A 19,887-nucleotide genomic window follows, 5' to 3' on the forward strand; every position below is an offset into this window, starting at 1 on the left:
GTGAGGTCTGTATACAGGGGGTCTGGTGTGAGGTCTGTATACAGGAGGTCTGGTGTGAGGTCTGTAAACAGGGGGTCTGGTGTGAGGTCTGTATACAGGGGGTCTGGTGTGAGGGCTGTATACAGGGGGTCTGGTGTGAGGTCTGTATTCAGGGGGTCTGGTGTGAGGTCTGTGTACAGGGGGTCTGGTGTGAGGGCTGTATACAGGAGGTCTGGTGTGAGGTCTGTATACAGGGGATCTGGTGTGAGGTCTGTATACAGGAGGTCTGGTGTGAGGTCTGTATACATGGGATCTGGTGTGAGGTCTGTATACAGGAGGTCTGGTGTGAGGGCTGTATACAGGAGGTCTGGTGTGAGGTCTGTATACAGGAGGTCTGGTGTGAGGTCTGTATACAGGGGATCTGGTGTGAGGTCTGTATACAGGAGGTCTGGTGTGAGGGCTGTATACAGGAGGTCTGGTGTGAGGGCTGTATACAGGAGGTCTGGTGTGAGGTCTGTATACAGGAGGTCTGGTGTGAGGGCTGTATACAGGAGGTCTGGTGTGAGGGCTGTATACAGGAGGTCTGGTGTGAAGGCTGTATACAGGAGGTCTGGTGTGAGGTCTGTATGCAGGGGGTCTGGTGTGAGGTCTGTATACATAAGGTCTGGTGTGAGGGCTGTATACAGGGGGTCTGGTGTGAGGTGTGTGTACAGGGGGTCTGGTGTGACGGCTGTATACAGGAGGTCTGGTGTGAGGTCTGTATACAGGGGGTCTGGTGTGAGGTCTGTATACAGGAGGTCTGGTGTGAGGTGTGTATACAGGAGGTTTGGTGTGAGGTCTGTATACAGGGGGTCTGGTGTGAGGTCTGTATACAGGAGGTCTGGTGTGAGGTCTGTATACAGGGGGTCTGGTGTGAGGTCTGTATACAGGGGGTCTGGTGTGAGGTCTGTATACAGGAGGTCTGGTGTGAGGTCTGTATACAGGGGGTCTGGTGTGAGGTCTGTATACAGGAGGTCTGGTGTGAGGTCTGTATACAGGAGGTCTGGTGTGAGGTCTGTATACAGGGGGTCTGGTGTGAGGTCTGTATACAGGAGGTCTGGTGTGAGGGCTGTATACAGGAGGTCTGGTGTGAGGTCTGTATACAGGGGGTCTGGTGTGAGGTCTGTATACAGGAGGTCTGGTGTGAGGTCTGTATACAGGAGGTCTGGTGTGAGGTCTGTATACAGGAGGTCTGGTGTGAGGTCTGTATACAGGGGGTCTGGTGTGAGGTCTGTATACAGGAGGTCTGGTGTGAGGTCTGTATACAGGAGGTCTGGTGTGAGGTCTGTATACAGGGGGTCTGGTGTGAGGTCTGTATACAGGAGGTCTGGTGTGAGGTCTGTATACAGGAGGTCTGGTGTGAGGTCTGTATACAGGGGGTCTGGTGTGAGTTCTGTATACAGGAGGTCTGGTGTGAGGTCTGTATACAGGGGGTCTGGTGTGAGGGCTGTATACAGGAGGTCTGGTGTGAGGTCTGTATACAGGGGGTCTGGTGTGAGGGCTGTATACAGGAGGTCTGGTGTGAGGTCTGTATACAGGAGGTCTGGTGTGAGGTCTGTATACAGGAGGTCTGGTGTGAGGTCTGTATACAGGGGGTCTGGTGTGAGTTCTGTATACAGGAGGTCTGGTGTGAGGTCTGTATACAGGGGGTCTGGTGTGAGGGCTGTATACAGGAGGTCTGGTGTGAGTTCTGTATACAGGGGGTCTGGTGTGAGGTCTGTATACAGGAGGGTCTGGTGTGAGGTCTGTATACAGGAAGTCTGGTGTGAGGGCTGTATACAGGAGGGTCTGGTGTGAGTTCTGTATACAGGGGGTCTGGTGTGAATTCTGTATACAGGGGGTCTGGTGTGAGGTCTGTATACAGGGGGTCTGGTGTGAGGTCTGTATGCAGGGGGTCTGGTGTGAGGTCTGTATACAGGAGGTCTGGTGTGAGGTCTGTATACAGGAGGTCTGGTGTGAGGTCTGTATACAGGAGGTCTGGTGTGAGGTCTGTATACAGGAGGTCTGGTGTGAGGTCTGTATACAGGGGGTCTGGTGTGAGGTCTGTATACAGGAGGTCTGGTGTGAGGTCTGTATACAGGAGGTCTGGTGTGAGGTCTGTATACAGGGGTCTGGTGTGAGGTCTGTATACAGGGGGTCTGGTGTGAGGTCTGTATACAGGGGGTCTGGTGTGAGGTCTGTATACAGGAGGTCTGGTGTGAGGTCTGTATACAGGAGGTCTGGTGTGAGGGCTGTACACAGGAGGTCTGGTGTGGGGTCTGTATACAGGAGGTCTGGTGTGAGGGCTGTATACAGGAGGTCTGGTGTGAGGTCTGTATATAGGAGGTCTGGTGTGAGGGATGTATACAGGAGGTCTGGTGTGAGGTCTGTATGCAGGAGGTCTGGTGTGAGGTCTGTATACAGGAGGTCTGGTGTGAGGTCTGTATACAGGGGTCTGGTGTGAGGTCTGTATACAGGGGGTCTGGTGTGAGGTCTGTATACAGGGGGTCTGGTGTGAGGGCTGTATACAGGGGGTCTGGTGTGAGGGCTGTATACAAGAGGTCTGGTGTGAGGTCTGTATGCAGGGGGTCTGGTGTGAGTTTTGTATACAGGGGGTCTGGTGTGAGGTCTGTATACAGGAGGTCTGGTGTGAGGTCTGTATACAGGAGGTCTGGTGTGAGGTCTGTATACAGGGGGTCTGGTGTGAGGTCTGTATACAGGAGGTCTGGTGTGAGGTCTGTATACAGGAGGTCTGGTGTGAGGTCTGTATACAGGAGGTCTGGTGTGAGGTGTGTATACAGGAGGTTTGGTGTGAGGGCTGTATACAGGGGGTCTGGTGTGAGGTCTGTATACAGGGGGTCTGGTGTGAGGTCTGTATACAGGAGGTCGGGTGTGAGGTTTGTATACAGGAGGTCTGGTGTGAGGTCTGTATACAGGAGGTCTGGTGTGAGGTCTGTATACAGGAGGTCTGGTGTGAGGTCTGTATACAGGGGGTCTGGTGTGATGTCTGTATACAGGAGGTCTGGTGTGAGGTCTGTATACAGGAGGTCTGGTGTGAGGGCTGTATACAGGAGGTCTGGTGTGAGGGCTGTATACAGGAGGTCTGGTGTGAGGGCTGTATACAGGAGGTCTGGTGTGAGGTCTGTATACAGGAGGTCTGGTGTGAGGTCTGTATACAGGAGGTCTGGTGTGAGGTCTGTATACAGGGGTTCTGGTGTGAGGGCTGTATACAGAAGGTCTGGTGTGAGGTCTGTATACAGGAGGTCTGGTGTGAGGTCTGTATACAGGAGGTCTGGTGTGAGGGCTGTATACAGGGGGTCTGGTGTGAGGTCTGTATACAGGGGGTCTGGTGTGAGGTCTGTATACAGGAGGTCTGGTGTGAGGGCTGTATACAGGGGGTCTGGTGTGAGGGCTGTATACAGGGGGTCTGGTGTGAGGTCTGTATACATGGGGTCTGGTGTGAGGTCTGTATACAGGAGGTCTGGTGTGAGGTCTGTATACAGGAAGTCTGGTGTGAGGTCTGTGGGGTCTGGTGTGAGGTCTGTATACAGGAGGTCTGGTGTGAGTTCTGTATACAGGAGGTCTGGTGTGAGGTCTGTATACAGGAGGTCTGGTGTGAGGTCTGTATACAGGAGGTCTGGTGTGAGGTCTATATACAGGAGGTCTGGTGTGAGGTCTGTATACAGGAGGTCTGGTGTGAGGTCTATATACAGGAGGTCTGGTGTGAGGTCTGTATACAGGAGGTCTGGTGTGAGGTCTGTATACAGGGGTCTGGTGTGAGGTCTGTATACAGGAGGTCTGGTGTGAGGTCTGTATACATGAGGTCTGGTGTGAGGTCTGTATACAGGGGGTCTGGTGTGAGGGCTGTATACAGGAGGTCTGGTGTGAGGTCTGTATGCAAGAGGTCTGGTGTGAGGTCTGTATACAGGAGGTCTGGTGTGAGGTCTGTATACAGGAGGTCTGGTGTGAGGTCTGTATACAGGAGGTCTGGTGTGAGTTCTGTATACAGGAGGTCTGGTGTGAGGTCTGTATACAGGAGGTCTGGTGTGAGGTCTGTAGATGTCGGGCCCTGAGCACGCCGTGTCGGTGCATTACCTTCAGGGACTCCGCTGTCAGTCTGGATCTTGTCACCGGTAGGAAATCTTCTATTTGTCGTGACGCCACTCTCAGTATTGCGGTCAGTGGGGACCGCCACTGCAGGTTAAGGGACGCCTGGGGCTGATGGTGAGTGCAGTTAGTTGGAATTGCCTCCTGAGAGTGAGGCAAGCCCCAGGACCCTGTGTAGGTGCGTAGAACCACAAGGCGCAGAATAACTCCACACACGCAGAATGTCTTTCAGGGGTTTTACTCACTTCAGATGGCAGGGTGAGTAACCCGGGCGTAGCTGGGATGAACCAGGCTGGAACCAGGTATCCTTCAGGCTGACTGTCGATGGTGACTACCAACTCGCCTTCCTTAGCCCTTGGTGGTTTGGGGTAACCCCGACTTTTAGTCCCTATGGGGGTCACCCAGGGAAGTTGCTGAAGCCTCTCTCCCCTTCGGTTGCCGTTTGCTTGTTGCCTGGGCCAGATCACTCCAGCTGCTTGCCTCCTGTGAACTATGGGCCCTAACTGTGGCTACGTGGCTGCGGCTTTTAGGTGTTGTGGTGTGGGCTTTGAGGGCCCCACACCGGCAGGTTTAGCAGGGAAAGGTGGATCTATCCCCGCTCCGGGATCTGCCGCCCGTTTGGGCCTGGTTCTCCCTAGCAGTCTCCTTACTTCCCACTCCGTGCTCTCTCTCTAGCTGAAGATGGGTTTCGGGTAGCACTCCTAGGTGACCGTTCTCCCCCGTCGGTAGCCACTGCGCGGACGCTGTCAGACTGCAACAGCCCCGGGGTCTGCTCCTCTCTGAGCTCCCTGGACTCTGCACTGAGCCGGCTCACTGCTCCTCCTCTCCTGTTCTTGCCTACGCCACCTAGCAACCAGGCTCTCTTACCACACCCCTTGAGTGGAGATGGAGGCTTTTGGCCCCCTCCACTATTCCAGTGGAGGTGAAGGCTTTTCCCCCTCCTGGGATCCCCAGGGGTCCTCTCAAAGGTACATGTGTGAGACCTGATCACTATGCGCCTGTGTAGTCACACCTTGGTCAGCCTTCTGGATTACCTGTATTGTACTGTCCCCAGCATGGGTGCAGTACTCAGTGGTGCCTGACCAGGTCAGGGGCGCCACATTCCCCCTTAGTTATCACCAGCACGTCCTCGGGCTGCAAGACAACATTTTAAAATGCATAAAACATTAAAACATGTAAAACATTTTTAAAACCACCAGGTACCATACATCACCACCCTCCACCCACAAGTCCGTTAACCCACCCTAAACCCTCTCACGTTGGCCGCGCCTTCAGCCACTTCTGGCAGGATGTAGAGGCGGCTTTCATGGGCTGGTGGTTTCAGGGTATACCTGGCCTGGTGGATCCGCGCCTTCAGCCTCTTCTGGCAGGATGCAGAGGCGGCCTCCACAGTTGGTGCTGACCAGGTACCCTCTTTGTGGTGGAGAGCCAGGCCCCATAAACAGGCATGCTCTCTGGTTGCAGGTGAGCCAAGGCCCCATAATGGACGTGCTCCCTGGTTGCAGACGAGCCAAGCCCCTAAACAGGCTGACTCTGGTGGTGGTGCCTCTGGTGTAACTATTTACACTGCGAGAGTTTGTGGCTATAGCCAGTTCATAGCCTTAAGGTTCATTTCTCACATTAGTTTATGTGGGCACATCTCTTAAACATCAACGTTGCAAAACTTCAAACTTGTCAAACTGGGAACTTCTATGCTTCTTTCTTTACTTTATGTGGATTCCTCCTCACCAGGGCTTGGGCCTGTAGGGCTGCGGCACCTGTTGCTTCCTTGACCTCTTTCTTCGTCTGTGGTAGTCTCATCAGTGGGTTCTTTGTCTGTTCTTTCTCTATCTCTGTCTTTCCTTTCTTCTTCCGTGTCTGTTTCTTTCTCTTTAGGACAAGGTGTAACATCTAGTGCATACCAGCCTCTTTCTCCTTGATGCATTGTAAATTGCACTGTCTCCCATCCTTAGGTTCCTTCCAGGATGTCCTCTGGGCAAATGAGCTCTAACGTCTCTTCTATTGACAAAGATGCCTTCTTTCATACCAGGTGCTACTATGAAGCCGTATCCTGATTTTAGGCTGAAATCTTCCACTACTCCTCGACAAAGGGGTCCTCTGACCTGGGCTTTGGCTCTTCTCAGGAACCGTTTCTCCTGTAGGTCTCTGGCCGTTATTTCATCTTTATTCTCTGGAGACTGCGGTGCAGGGGAAAACTTGGTTCTGCTACGGCGCCGTGTCTTGCGGGCTGGATTCGGCGGAGTACAGCTTACAAGCTCCCAGGTGAGGCTTTTAGGCAAATCTTCTTCAGCAGACGGTGTCAGGTCTTCTTCATCCCAGCGGGAATATGGCAACATCTCTGGCTCTGGGCATGGGTCCACTGCTGGTGGCTCCTGAGTCAGCTCCTCAGCTTCCTGGCCTCCCCTCCCCCTTAGTTCTTCTGAGCACTCCTGTCGTGGCGGTGCTGGGGATGGATGTTCTTCAGCAGGCCCAGGCGGGGGACTCTTTGGCGTGGTGGCTGCAAGAGTTGCCGGAATCCTCCTGGGGGTATGTGGAGGGAGCAGATACCGGTCCACCATCTCTTGTGGGAATTGAGCCTCTAGGTCAGCCTTCAGCTTCCAGTATTCGGGGTCCTCTCCCAGCGTGGGCTTCCTAGCAGGGACCTCCTTGGACTGGGGAGCGGTGTCTGCTCTGGCCTTGCAGGCCGGGGTAAATGGTGATGCAATCTTATCTTGGCGGGCCGCGCCTGACATGGCGGCGGCCTGGTCTTGGCGGGCCGCGCCTGGCATGGCGGCGGCCTGGTCTTGGCGGGCCGCGCCTGGCATGGCGGCGGCCTGGTCTTGGCGGGCCGCGCCCTGCATGGCGGCGGCCTGGTCTTGGCGGGCCGCGCCCTGCATGGCGGCGGCCTGGATCGGCGTCGCTGTCGCGATGGGATCGGTGCAGGCTGGGCTGGGCGTCGCTGCAGTGATCGGAGCTTGGCGGGCCGCACCTGGCGTGGCTGCGGCCTGGTTCAGCACCTCACTTGCGGCGCGGACGAGCGTTGCTGCTGCGGTGGGGTCTCGGCGGGCCGGGCCTAGCATGGCGGCGGCCTGGGTCAGCGTCACACCCGCGGCATGGATGAGGGTCGCGGTGGCAGCCGGTTCTTTGCGGGCCGAGCAGGGCATCGCTGCGGCGGCCTGGGCTTGGCGGGCCGCGCCTGGAGTGGCTGCGGCCTGGCTCAGCGTCGCCGCGCCGGGCGCCTCTTCAGGGACCGCGGGCGTGGCAGCAGGGGTCGGGGCATCCGGGCTGGCAGGGGCAACACTGGACTCACCCATCGTTGGCAGCATCGGGGTCTGAGTCGTCACCGCCCGGTCTGGCACTCGGCGCGCGGCTCTCTCTTCATAGGCCTGAACCGCCGCGGTCATTCCCAGGAACTCCGCACGTCCCTCTCGGATCTGCCTTCCGACCCTGGCTTCCAGTTGATCGCAGAACTCGGCAAGCTCCCGACACCACCAGGCAGCGGAGCCTGGCTCTGGGTTTCTGCGTTCAGACGCCATTTTCTCTAACAACAAGCTGCTGGCCCCTTTTCCGTTCCGACGTCTCTGGACGCTTCCGCTCTCTTCACCTGCGAGGTCAGGACCCTGCAGGGGTTCTCTGGGTAGCCACACCTCTTCGTGGGCGGTAACTTCTCCCAGCGCGGGCTGCTGTTGTTTTTCGGCGCGCTTTTCATGGTGGCAATATGGCGGCGCTTCCAATTTTCCAAGCGGACCGCCCAGGCACATGGTCACCTGTCTGAACAGGTCTAGTCCTTATCCTGTTCGTGACGCCAGATGTCGGGCCCTGAGCACGCCGTGTCGGTGCATTACCTTCAGGGACTCCGCTGTCAGTCTGGATCTTGTCACCGGTAGGAAATCTTCTATTTGTCGTGACGCCACTCTCAGTATTGCGGTCAGTGGGGACCGCCACTGCAGGTTAAGGGACGCCTGGGGCTGATGGTGAGTGCAGTTAGTTGGAATTGCCTCCTGAGAGTGAGGCAAGCCCCAGGACCCTGTGTAGGTGCGTAGAACCACAAGGCGCAGAATAACTCCACACACGCAGAATGTCTTTCAGGGGTTTTACTCACTTCAGATGGCAGGGTGAGTAACCCGGGCGTAGCTGGGATGAACCAGGCTGGAACCAGGTATCCTTCAGGCTGACTGTCGATGGTGACTACCAACTCGCCTTCCTTAGCCCTTGGTGGTTTGGGGTAACCCCGACTTTTAGTCCCTATGGGGGTCACCCAGGGAAGTTGCTGAAGCCTCTCTCCCCTTCGGTTGCCGTTTGCTTGTTGCCTGGGCCAGATCACTCCAGCTGCTTGCCTCCTGTGAACTATGGGCCCTAACTGTGGCTACGTGGCTGCGGCTTTTAGGTGTTGTGGTGTGGGCTTTGAGGGCCCCACACCGGCAGGTTTAGCAGGGAAAGGTGGATCTATCCCCGCTCCGGGATCTGCCGCCCGTTTGGGCCTGGTTCTCCCTAGCAGTCTCCTTACTTCCCACTCCGTGCTCTCTCTCTAGCTGAAGATGGGTTTCGGGTAGCACTCCTAGGTGACCGTTCTCCCCCGTCGGTAGCCACTGCGCGGACGCTGTCAGACTGCAACAGCCCCGGGGTCTGCTCCTCTCTGAGCTCCCTGGACTCTGCACTGAGCCGGCTCACTGCTCCTCCTCTCCTGTTCTTGCCTACGCCACCTAGCAACCAGGCTCTCTTACCACACCCCTTGAGTGGAGATGGAGGCTTTTGGCCCCCTCCACTATTCCAGTGGAGGTGAAGGCTTTTCCCCCTCCTGGGATCCCCAGGGGTCCTCTCAAAGGTACATGTGTGAGACCTGATCACTATGCGCCTGTGTAGTCACACCTTGGTCAGCCTTCTGGATTACCTGTATTGTACTGTCCCCAGCATGGGTGCAGTACTCAGTGGTGCCTGACCAGGTCAGGGGCGCCACATTTACAGGAGGTCTGGTGTGAGTTCTGTATACAGGGGGTCTGGTGTGGGGTCTGTATACAGGGGGTCTGGTGTGAGGTCTGTATACAGGGGGTCTGGTGTGAGTTCTGTATACAGGGGGTCTGGTGTGAGGTCTGTATACAGGAGGTCTGGTGTGAGGTCTGTATACAGGAGGTCTGGTGTGAGGTCTGTATACAGGAGGTCTGGTGTGAGGGCTGTATACAGGGGGTCTGGTGTGAGGTCTGTATACAGGAGGTCTGGTGTGAGGGCTGTATACAGGAGGTCTGGTGTGAGGTCTGTATACAGGGGGTCTGGTGTGAGGGCTGTATACAGGAGGTCTGGTGTGAGGTCTGTATACAGGAGGTCTGGTGTGAGGTCTGTATACAGGAGGTCTGGTGTGAGGGCTGTATACAGGAGGTCTGGTGTGAGGTCTGTATACAGGGGTCTGGTGTGAGGTCTGTATACAGGAGGTCTGGTGTGAGGTCTGTATACAGGGGGTCTGGTGTGAGGTCTGTATACAGGGGGTCTGGTGTGAGGTCTGTATACAGGAGGTCTGGTGTGAGGTCTGTATACAGGGGGTCTGGTGTGAGGGCTGTATACAGGGGGTCTGGTGTGAGGGCTGTATACAGGGGGTCTGGTGTGAGGGCTGTATACAGGGGGTCTGGTGTGAGGTCTGTATACAGGGGGTCTGGTGTGAGGTCTGTATACAGGGGGTCTGGTGTGAGGTCTGTATACAGGAGGTCTGGTGTGAGGTCTGTATACAGGGGGTCTGGTGTGAGGGCTGTATACAGGGGGTCTGGTGTGAGGGCTGTATACAGGGGGTCTGGTGTGAGGGCTGTATACAGGAGGTCTGGTGTGAGGTCTGTATACAGGGGGTCTGGTGTGAGGTCTGTATACAGGAGGTCTGGTGTGAGGTCTGTATACAGGGGGTCTGGTGTGAGGTCTGTATACAGGAGGTCTGGTGTGAGGTCTGTATACAGGGGGTCTGGTGTGAGGTCTGTATACAGGAGGTCTGGTGTGAGGTCTGTATACAGGAGGTCTGGTGTGAGGTCTGTATACAGGAGGTCTGGTGTGAGGTCTGTATACAGGGGGTCTGGTGTGAGGTCTGTATACAGGAGGTCTGGTGTGAGGTCTGTATACAGGGGGTCTGGTGTGAGGTCTGTATACAGGAGGTCTGGTGTGAGGTCTGTATACAGGAGGTCTGGTGTGAGGTCTGTATACAGGAGGTCTGGTGTGAGGTCTGTATACAGGAGGTCTGGTGTGAGGTCTGTATACAGGAGGTCTGGTGTGAGGTCTGTATACAGGGGGTCTGGTGTGAGGTCTGTATACAGGAGGTCTGGTGTGAGGTCTGTATACAGGGGGTCTGGTGTGAGGGCTGTATACAGGAGGTCTGGTGTGAGGGCTGTATACAGGAGGTCTGGTGTGAGGTCTGTATACAGGGGGTCTGGTGTGAGGGCTGTATACAGGAGGTCTGGTGTGAGGTCTGTATACAGGAGGTCTGGTGTGAGGTCTGTATACAGGGGGTCTGGTGTGAGGTCTGTATACAGGGGGTCTGGTGTGAGGTCTGTATACAGGGGGTCTGGTGTGAGGTCTGTATACAGGAGGTCTGGTGTGAGGGCTGTATACAGGAGGTCTGGTATGAGGTCTGTATACAGGAGGTCTGGTGTGAGGTCTGTATACAGGAGGTCTGGTGTGAGGTCTGTATACAGGGGTCTGGTGTGAGGTCTGTATACAGGAGGTCTGGTGTGAGGTCTGTATACAGGGGTCTGGTGTGAGGTCTGTATACAGGAGGTCTGGTGTGAGGTCTGTATACAGGGGTCTGGTGTGAGGTCTGTATACAGGAGGTCTGGTGTGAGGTCCATATACAGGGGGTCTGGTGTGAGGTCTGTATACAGGGGGTCTGGTGTGAGGTCTGTATACAGGAGGTCTGGTGTGAGGTCTGTATACAGGGGGTCTGGTGTGAGGGCTGTATACAGGGGGTCTGGTGTGAGGGCTGTATACAGGGGGTCTGGTGTGAGGGCTGTATACAGGGGGTCTGGTGTGGGGTCTGTATACAGGAGGTCTGGTGTGAGGTCTGTATACAGGAGGTCTGGTGTGAGGTCTGTATACAGGGGGTCTGGTGTGAGGTCTGTATACAGGAGGTCTGGTGTGAGGTCTGTATACAGGGGGTCTGGTGTGAGGGCTGTATACAGGGGGTCTGGTGTGGGGTCTGTATACAGGGGGTCTGGTGTGAGGTCTGTATACAGGAGGTCTGGTGTGAGGTCTGTATACAGGAGGTCTGGTGTGAGGTCTGTATACAGGAGGTCTGGTGTGAGGTCTGTATACAGGGGATCTGGTGTGAGGGCTGTATACAGGGGGTCTGGTGTGAGGGCTGTATACAGGGGGTCTGGTGTGAGGGCTGTATACAGGGGGTCAGGGATTGTATGCAGCCCAGCGCTTGTATATAGAGCAGGTTACACAGCGAGTGTTGTGTGCCATGACAGCCTCAGCTCTGCTACATCTGAATTACCTCAGTGTTTGGCAGTGACTCAGCTACATTGCCTCTTTATAGCACGGTCGGCCATTAAACAGTTACTAGTCAGGACGATTGGTGGATTTTCCACCCTTGTAAAATCTTCTTTCACTTTCGTTTCTCGCCTGTTATAGAAGAAAAGCGACCAGAGGCCGAGGAGGGAGAAGAAGAAGAAGACGCCATAACAGGTAACTTGCTGTATCCTCTGTATTTACTTAATTATGCACTAAAAATAGGCAATGATCCGGGGGCCGAGGTTATGGGGGGTATACACAGCAATGGCGGAGCTGTAATAGCAAGAAGGGAGTTCAGATTATACATTTCTGCTTGTGGTTAATAAGAGGACAAAAAAGCAGCAAAAAAAAAAAAACCAACATAAAATGCATCAAAAGCGACCATTAAAGGGAATCTGTCAGCAGGTTTTTGCTTCCTCATCCGAGAGCAGCATAATGTAGGAAAAGAGATCCTGAATCCAACCATGTATCACTTAGATTACTAGATGCAGCCGTTCTGACAAAATCAGAATTTTTACATTCAGCAATGCAGCAGAGCTGATAAGGCTACTCCCAGCTTGTACAGTGCTAGTGAGTTGTCAATCACAGGAGTGGACATGCCAGACTGCTGTGCTTGTGACATTGTCCTCCAGCATTGACAAGTCCTGCTGCTTAAACAAACATAGCAAATAACAACAGATCACACATGACAAAACAGGCATCTCTGAATTCTATGGTTTAACCCTTACAGCATGCTGTCTACAGATTACGTAGCAAAAACCTGCTGACAGATTCCCTTTAAAGGAAATGTGTCATCAGAAAATTACCTGTTGTTTAAATAAGGTTTTTTTTTAGTTAACTATATTTTAAATATTTTTGTATTCTTAAACCCACCACTGATGCTTTTGTTTCAGGAAATGCACACGTATATTAGCAGCAAGGAATAGGCTCATACTTAGTGCTTAGTGATGAGCGGGCACTACCATGCTCTGGTGCTCAGTACTGGTAACTAGTGATGAGCGGGCACTACCATGCTCTGGTGCTCAGTACTCGTAACTAGTGATGAGCGGGCACTACCATGCTCAGGTGCTCAGTACTCGTAACTAGTGATGAGCGGGCACTACCATGCTCAGGTGCTCAGTACTGGTAACTAGTGATGAGCGGGCACTACCATGCTCTGGTGCTCAGTACTCGTAACTAGTGATGAGCGGGCACTACCATGCTCTGGTGCTCAGTACTCGTAACTAGTGATGAGTGGGCACTACCATGCTCGGCTGCTCAGTACTCGTAACTAGTGAAGAGCAGGCACTACCATGCTCGGGTGCTCAGTACTGGTAAATAGTGATGAGCGGGCACTACCATGCTCGGGTGCTCAGTTCTCGTAACTAGTGATGAGCGGGCACTACCATGCTCGGGTGCTCAGTACTCGTAACTAGTGATGAGCGGGCACTACCATGCTCGGGTGCTCAGTACTGGTAACTAGTGATGAGCGGGCACTACCATGCTCGGGTGCTCGGTACTTGTAACTAGTGATGAGCGAGCACTACCATGCTCGGGTGCTCAGTACTCGTAACTAGTGATGAGCGAGCACTACCATGCTCGGGTGCTCAGTACTCGTAACTAGTGATGAGTGAGCACTACCATGCTCAGGTGCTCAGTACTCGTAACTAGTGATGAGCGAACACTACCATGCTCGGGTGCTCAGTACTGGTAACTAGTGATGAGCGGGCACTACCATGCTCGGGTGCTCAGTTCTCGTAACTAGTGATGAGCGGGCACTACCATGCTCGGGTGCTCAGTACTCGTAACTAGTGATGAGCGGGCACTACCATGCTCGGGTGCTCAGTACTGGTAACTAGTGATGAGCGGGCACTACCATGCGCGGGTGCTCAGTACTCGTAACTAGTGATGAGCAGGCACTACCATGCTCGGGTGCTCAGTACTGGTAACTAGTGATGAGCGGGCACTACCATGCTCGGGTGCTCGGTACTTGTAACTAGTGATGAGCGAGCACTACCATGCTCGGGTGCTCAGTACTCGTAACTAGTGATCAGCGGGCACTACCATGCTCAGGTGGTCAGTACTCGTAACTAGTGATGAGCGAGCACTACCATGCTCGGGTGCTCAGTACTCGTAACTAGTGATGAGCGGGCACTACCATGCTCGGGTGCTCGGTACTTGTAACTAGTGATGAGCGAGCACTACCATGCTCGGGTGCTCAGTACTCGTAACTAGTGATGAGCGAGCACTACCATGCTCGGGTGCTCAGTACTCGTAACTAGTGATGAGCGAGCACTACCATGCTCGGGTGCTCAGTACTCGTAACTAGTGATGAGCGGGCACTACCATGCTCGGGTGCTCAGTACTCGTAACTAGTGATGAGCGGGCACTACCATGCTCGGGTGCTCAGTACTGGTAACTAGTGATGAGCGGGCACTACCATGCTCGGGTGCTCGGTACTTGTAACTAGTGATGAGCGAGCACTACCATGCTCGGGTGCTCAGTACTCGTAACTAGTGATGAGCGAGCACTACCATGCTCGGGTGCTCAGTACTGGTAACTAGTGATGAGCGGGCACTACCATGCGCGAGTGCTCCATACTCGTAACTAGTGATGAGCGGGCACTACCATGCTCGGGTGCTCGGTACTCGTAACTAGTGATGAGCGGGCACTACCATGCTCGGGTGCTCAGTACTCGTAACTAGTGATGAGCGGACACTACCATGCTCAGGTGCTCTGTACTCGTAACTAGTGATGAGCGGGCACTACCATGCTCGGGTGCTCAGTACTCGTAACTAGTGATCAGCGGGCACTACCATGCTCGGGTGCTCGGTACTCGTAACTAGTGATGAGCGGGCACTACCATGCTTGGGTGCTCAGTACTCGTAACTAGTGATGAGTGAGCACTACCATGCTCAGGTATTCAGTATTCGTAACTAGTGATGAGTGGGCACTACCATGCTCAGGTATTCAGTACTCGTAACTAGTGATGAGCGGGCACTACCATGCTCGGGTGCTCAGTACTGGTAACTAGTGATGAGTGAGCACTACCATGCTCGGGTGCTCAGTACTGGTAACTAGTGATGAGCGGGCACTACCATGCTCGGGTGCTCAGTACTCGTAACTAGTGATGAGCGGGCACTGCCATGCTCGGGTGCTCAGTACTCGTAACTAGTGATGAGCAGGCACTACCATGCTCAGGTCCTCAGTACTGGTAACTAGTGATGAGCAGGCACTACCATGCTCGGGTGCTCAGTACTGGTAACTAGTGATGAGCGGGCACTACCATGCTCGGGTGCTCAGTACTCGTAACTAGTGATGAGCGGGCACTACCATGCTCGGGTGCTCAGTACTCGTAACTAGTGATGAGCGGGCACTACCATGCTCGGGTGCTCAGTATTCGTAACTAGTGATGAGCGGGCACTGCCATGCTTGGTTGCTTGGTACTCGTAACTAGTGATGAGCGGGCACTACCATGCTCGGGTGCTCAGTACTCGTAACTAGTGATGAGCGGGCACTACCATGCTCGGGTGCTCTGTACTCGTAACTAGTGATGAGCGGGCACTACCATGCTCGGGTGCTCAGTATTCGTAACTAGTGATGAGCGGGCACTACCATGCTCGGGTGCTCTGTACTGGTAACTAGTGATGAGCGGGCACTACCATGCTCGGGTGCTCTGTACTGGTAACTAGTGATGAGCGGGCACTACCATGCTCGGGTGCTCAGTACTGGTAACTAGTGATGAGCGGGCACTACCATGCTCAGGTGCTCAGTACTCGTAACTAGTGATGAGCGGGCACTACCATGCTCGGGTGCTCAGTACTGGTAACTAGTGATGAGCGGGCACTACCATGCTCGGGTGCTCAGTACTCGTAACTAGTGATGAGCGGGCACTGCCATGCTCGGGTGCTCAGTACTCGTAACTAGTGATGAGCGGGCACTCCCATGCTCAGGTCCTCAGTACTGGTAACTGGTGATGAGCGGGCACTACCATGCTCGGGTGCTCAGTACTCGTAACTAGTGATGAGCGGGCACTACCATGCTCAGGTGCTCAGTACTCATAACTAGTGATGAGCGGGCACTACCATGCTCGGGTGCTCAGTATTCGTAACTAGTGATGAGCGGGCACTGCCATGCTTGGTTGCTTGGTACTCGTAACTAGTGGTGAGCGGGCACTACCATGCTCGGGTGCTCTGTACTCGTAACTAGTGATGAGCGGGCACTACCATGCTCGGGTGCTCAGTATTCGTAACTAGTGATGAGCGGGCACTACCATGCTCGGGTGCTCAGTACTGGTAACTAGTGATGAGCGGGCACTACCATGCTCGGGTGCTCTGTACTGGTAACTAGTGATGAGCGGGCACTACCATGCTCGGGTGCTCTGTACTGGTAACTAGTGATGAGCGGGCACTACCATGCTCGAGTGCTCAGTACTCGTAACTAGTGATGAGCGGGCACTACCATGCTCGGGTGCTCAGTACTGGTAACTAGTGATGAGCGGGCACTACCATGCTCAGGTGCTCAGTACTGGTAACTAGTGATGAGTGGGCACTACCATGCTCGGGTGCTCAGTACTGGTAACTAGTGATGAGCGGGCACTACCATGCTCGGGTGCTCTGTACTGGTAACTAGTGATGAGCGGGCACTACCATGCTCGGGTGCTCAGTACTCGTAACTAGTGATGAGCGGGCACTACCATGCTCGGGTGCTCGGTACTGGTAACTAGTGATGAGTGGGCACTACCATGCTCGGGTGCTCAGTACTGGTAACTAGTGATGAACGGGCACTACCATGCTCGGGTGCTCTGTACTGGTAACTAGTAATGAGCGGGCACTACCATGCTCGGGTGCTCAGTACTGGTAACTAGTGATGAGCGGGCACTACCATGCTCGGGTGCTCGGTACTGGTAACTAGTGATGAGTGGGCACTACCATGCTCGGGTGCTCAGTACTGGTAACTAGTGATGAGCGGGCACTACCATGCTCGGGTGCTCTGTACTGGTAACTAGTGATGAGCGGGCACTACCATGCTCGGGTGCTCAGTACTCGTAACTAGTGATGAGCGGGCACTACCATGCTCGGGTGCTCGGTACTGGTAACTAGTGATGAGTGGGCACTACCATGCTCGGGTGCTCAGTACTGGTAACTAGTGATGAACGGGCACTACCATGCTCGGGTGCTCTGTACTGGTAACTAGTAATGAGCGGGCACTACCATGCTCGGGTGCTCAGTACTGGTAACTAGTGATGAGCGGGCACTACCATGCTCGGGTGCTCGGTACTGGTAACTAGTGATGAGTGGGCACTACCATGCTCGGGTGCTCAGTACTGGTAACTAGTGATGAACGGGCACTACCATGCTCGGGTGCTCTGTACTGGTAACTAGTAATGAGCGGGCACTACCATGCTCGGGTGCTCAGTACTGGTAACTAGTGATGAGCGGGCACTACCATGCTTGGTTGCTTGGTACTCGTAACTAGTGATGAGCAAGTACTACCATCATCACCAGTTATGAGTGCCGAGCACCTGAGCTCATCACTACTTAGACCATACTTTTCTATTGAGGTGTCTAATAAGCGTGTGCAAAGCTCATTGTGGAGGGGTCAGCAGTGACACTGTTTACTGTGATTAGTGATCCTGTTTTATCATCTCTATACAGAGGTGTTACTTGTCATTGCAATTCTGCCTATGATGATAACGGTAAAAAAAGTCCTGGCACTATGAAGCCAGGTGTACACATCCCAGCTTCAGAGAGGTCTAGTGCACATGACCGGGAGTGCCAGGACTTCTTATCATGGGCACTTTCCGGCGTCGGAGGTGATGACACTGGGCGGAATGAGCGTAGAATCTAACACCCTTGCAACTCATCCCTGCGCTCATTAGCATATCATAAAGGATCTTTAGAAATACTTTTTCTAAAGATCTCTTTATCTATGCTAGTGTATGCAGAGATGGTTAGGCAGGGATTAGCAATAAGCCCCCAGAACTGAGCAGTTCTGTGTGCATATTGCACTGCCCTTTAAGGGTGAGAGTGTTAATGTGGCAGCCAGGTGATCGGACCTACGGTAAAAATGAGTGAATTGATTTATAACCAATTATATGCGATACGAATTTCTTAAAATATTCGGATTTGCTAAAGTCCAAATTTTTCACAGTTCATTTAGTGCAAATCCAATCAGCTGACATTTTGGTGGAAGGTGTCACGATTCCTCTGTGCAGATCATCTTGCACACTAGGAGATGCTCTACTGTGTTTTCCTGAGCTACTGAGCTGGCAGGTTGATTGACAGCGCAGGCTTCCATGCTGGTTCTAGGAGGTGCTGATTACTCAGGTGTTCCATCTTCCAGGTAATTGCCCTACTTCTTTACTGAGCATGCTCCCCCAGAACCTTGCCAGTCTTACATTCTGGTTATGTTGTTGTGCTCTTAGCCTGTGTTTTTGCTAGTGTTCTGATCTTTGTTTCTTGACCCCGGACTGTTGTTTGACTCCTCTCTGCCTGCTCCCTGTTCCTGTTGTGACCTCCTGGCTTTTGACCTTGAACCGTTACCTGCCCATGTCTCAGTTTTCTTTTCCTGTCATGACCTCTTGGCTTTTGACCTCGGACCGTTACCTGACCACATCTCAGTTTTCTTTTCCTGTTGTGACTTCCTGGCTTTTGACCTTGAACCGTTACCTGCCCATGTTTCAGTTTTATTTTCCTGTCATGACCTCCTGGCTTTTGACCTCAGACCGTTACCTGACCACATCTCAGTTTTCTTTTCCTGTCTTGACTTCCTGGTTTTTCACCTTGGACCGTTACCTGACCACATCTCAGGTTTCTTTTCCTGTCGTGACCTCCTGGCTTTTGACCTCGGACCGTTACCTGACCACGTGTAATACTTATTCTATGTTCTGAGGATTTCGATAGCGTAGGGCAATGACAATCAGAGACGAGTTCCGGGTACAAGATGTTTTATAGTATGCAACCACGGTAGATACAGAACAACACAGCAACACAATAACACATGCAATACTTTCCGGAATCGACGCGGAGGGAATTCCCGGGACCACGCACCGGACTCCCCCAGGGAGACCACCAGAGCGAACCCCTATACAGGGACTGTCTGGCAATCTACCCCGGAAGGCCTAAGTGCGCAGCAGCCGGGATAAGGAGCAAGCGGTAAAGTCAATGAGTGTCCGTACGGAAAATGTTTGTCCAGAATGGTTACGAACCAATAGAGAACCAGGCGGAGTGCTGACCGAAGATGGTAAACAGAATCCGGGCACAGCCTTGAAGAGCCGGGTACAGTCCAGAGTCAATCGGTAGGTAGTCTTTTAGGGGAATCCAGAGGCAATCAGGAATAAGCAGCAACACAGCAGGAGCACACAGCAGGCAGTATACTCAGGCACTGGACTGGACTTAGAGGCGGCCTTTTAAGCAGCTGGACAGGAAGTAGGGCAACAGAACGGTAACCTCCATGTTAACCGAGGGCAAGGGCAATCAAAAGAGAACTGGAAAACCTGGAAACCTGACACCACGTCTCAGTTTTCTGTTCCTGTCGTGACCTCCTGGCTTTTGATCTCGGACCGTTACCTGACCATGTCTCAGTTTTCTCCCTGAATCTATTATGTGCCCTCCTAGAATTCTGACCCTTGGATCGTGACCTGACTACGCTTCCCTGTTGTCTTGTTACAAGACCCTGGCTTGCCTGACTACTCTTCCATCTGTACTATCTGTAAATAGTGACCTGCATTACAGAAGGGTTTAAAAGTAAAAAAATCTTCCCCCTCCTTGGTGCTCAGCCTCTCTTGCCGCTGCCGGTCATCCAGTTGGTTCGTCTGTCTTTAGTCCTTTCTTCTTCTTTTTCTTGGGCTTATGGCACTGCTGTTCCTCACTTGGTCCCATCGGGCCTAGTGAAGAAAGGCAGGGCCTGAGACATGTGAAGATAGGTAGAGCCTGAGACTTGTGAAGAAAGGCAAAGCCTGAGACTTGTGAAGGAAGGCAGAGCCTGAGACTTGTGGAGAAAGGCAAAGCCTGAGACTTGTGAAGAAAGGTAGAGCCTGAGACTTGTGAAGAAAGGCAGAGCCTGAGACTTATGAAGAAAGGTAGAGCCTGAGACCTGTGAAGAAAGGCAGAGCCTGAGACTTGTGAAGAAAGGCAGAACCCGAGACTTATGAAGAAAGGTAGAGCCTGAGACTTGTGAAGAAAGGCAAAGCCTGAGACTTGTGAAGAAAGGCAAAGCCTCAGACTTGTGAAGAAAGGCAAAGCCTGAGACTTGTGAAGAAAGACAGAGCCTGAGACTTATGAAGAAAGGTAGAGCCTGAGACTTGTGAAGAAAGGCAGAGCCTGAGACTTGTGAAGAAAG

At 53.4% G+C, this 19,887-nt stretch overlaps 1 protein-coding gene across 2 annotated transcripts in view; it reads left to right on the top strand.

Moving 5' to 3' along the window:
* Nucleotides 1-11,510: 11,510 nt before the first annotated feature.
* LOC142256638 (guanylate-binding protein 6-like) overlaps nucleotides 11,511-19,887 on the top strand; it is a 33,646-nt gene continuing 25,269 nt past the window's right edge. The window contains exons 1-2 of one of the 2 annotated variants that reach the window (XM_075328434.1): nucleotides 11,511-11,739; nucleotides 17,698-17,889. In XM_075328434.1, coding sequence (XP_075184549.1) covers nucleotides 17,843-17,889 — 47 coding nt within the window. In that variant the 5' untranslated portion in view covers nucleotides 11,511-11,739; nucleotides 17,698-17,842. The remainder of the gene's footprint in view (nucleotides 11,740-17,697; nucleotides 17,890-19,887) is intronic. The other variant, XM_075328435.1, reaches the window with a different exon arrangement.

The sequence above is a fragment of the Anomaloglossus baeobatrachus genome, chromosome 11 (assembly GCF_048569485.1).
Source record: "Anomaloglossus baeobatrachus isolate aAnoBae1 chromosome 11, aAnoBae1.hap1, whole genome shotgun sequence".
Classification (NCBI taxonomy): Eukaryota; Metazoa; Chordata; class Amphibia; order Anura; family Aromobatidae; genus Anomaloglossus; species Anomaloglossus baeobatrachus.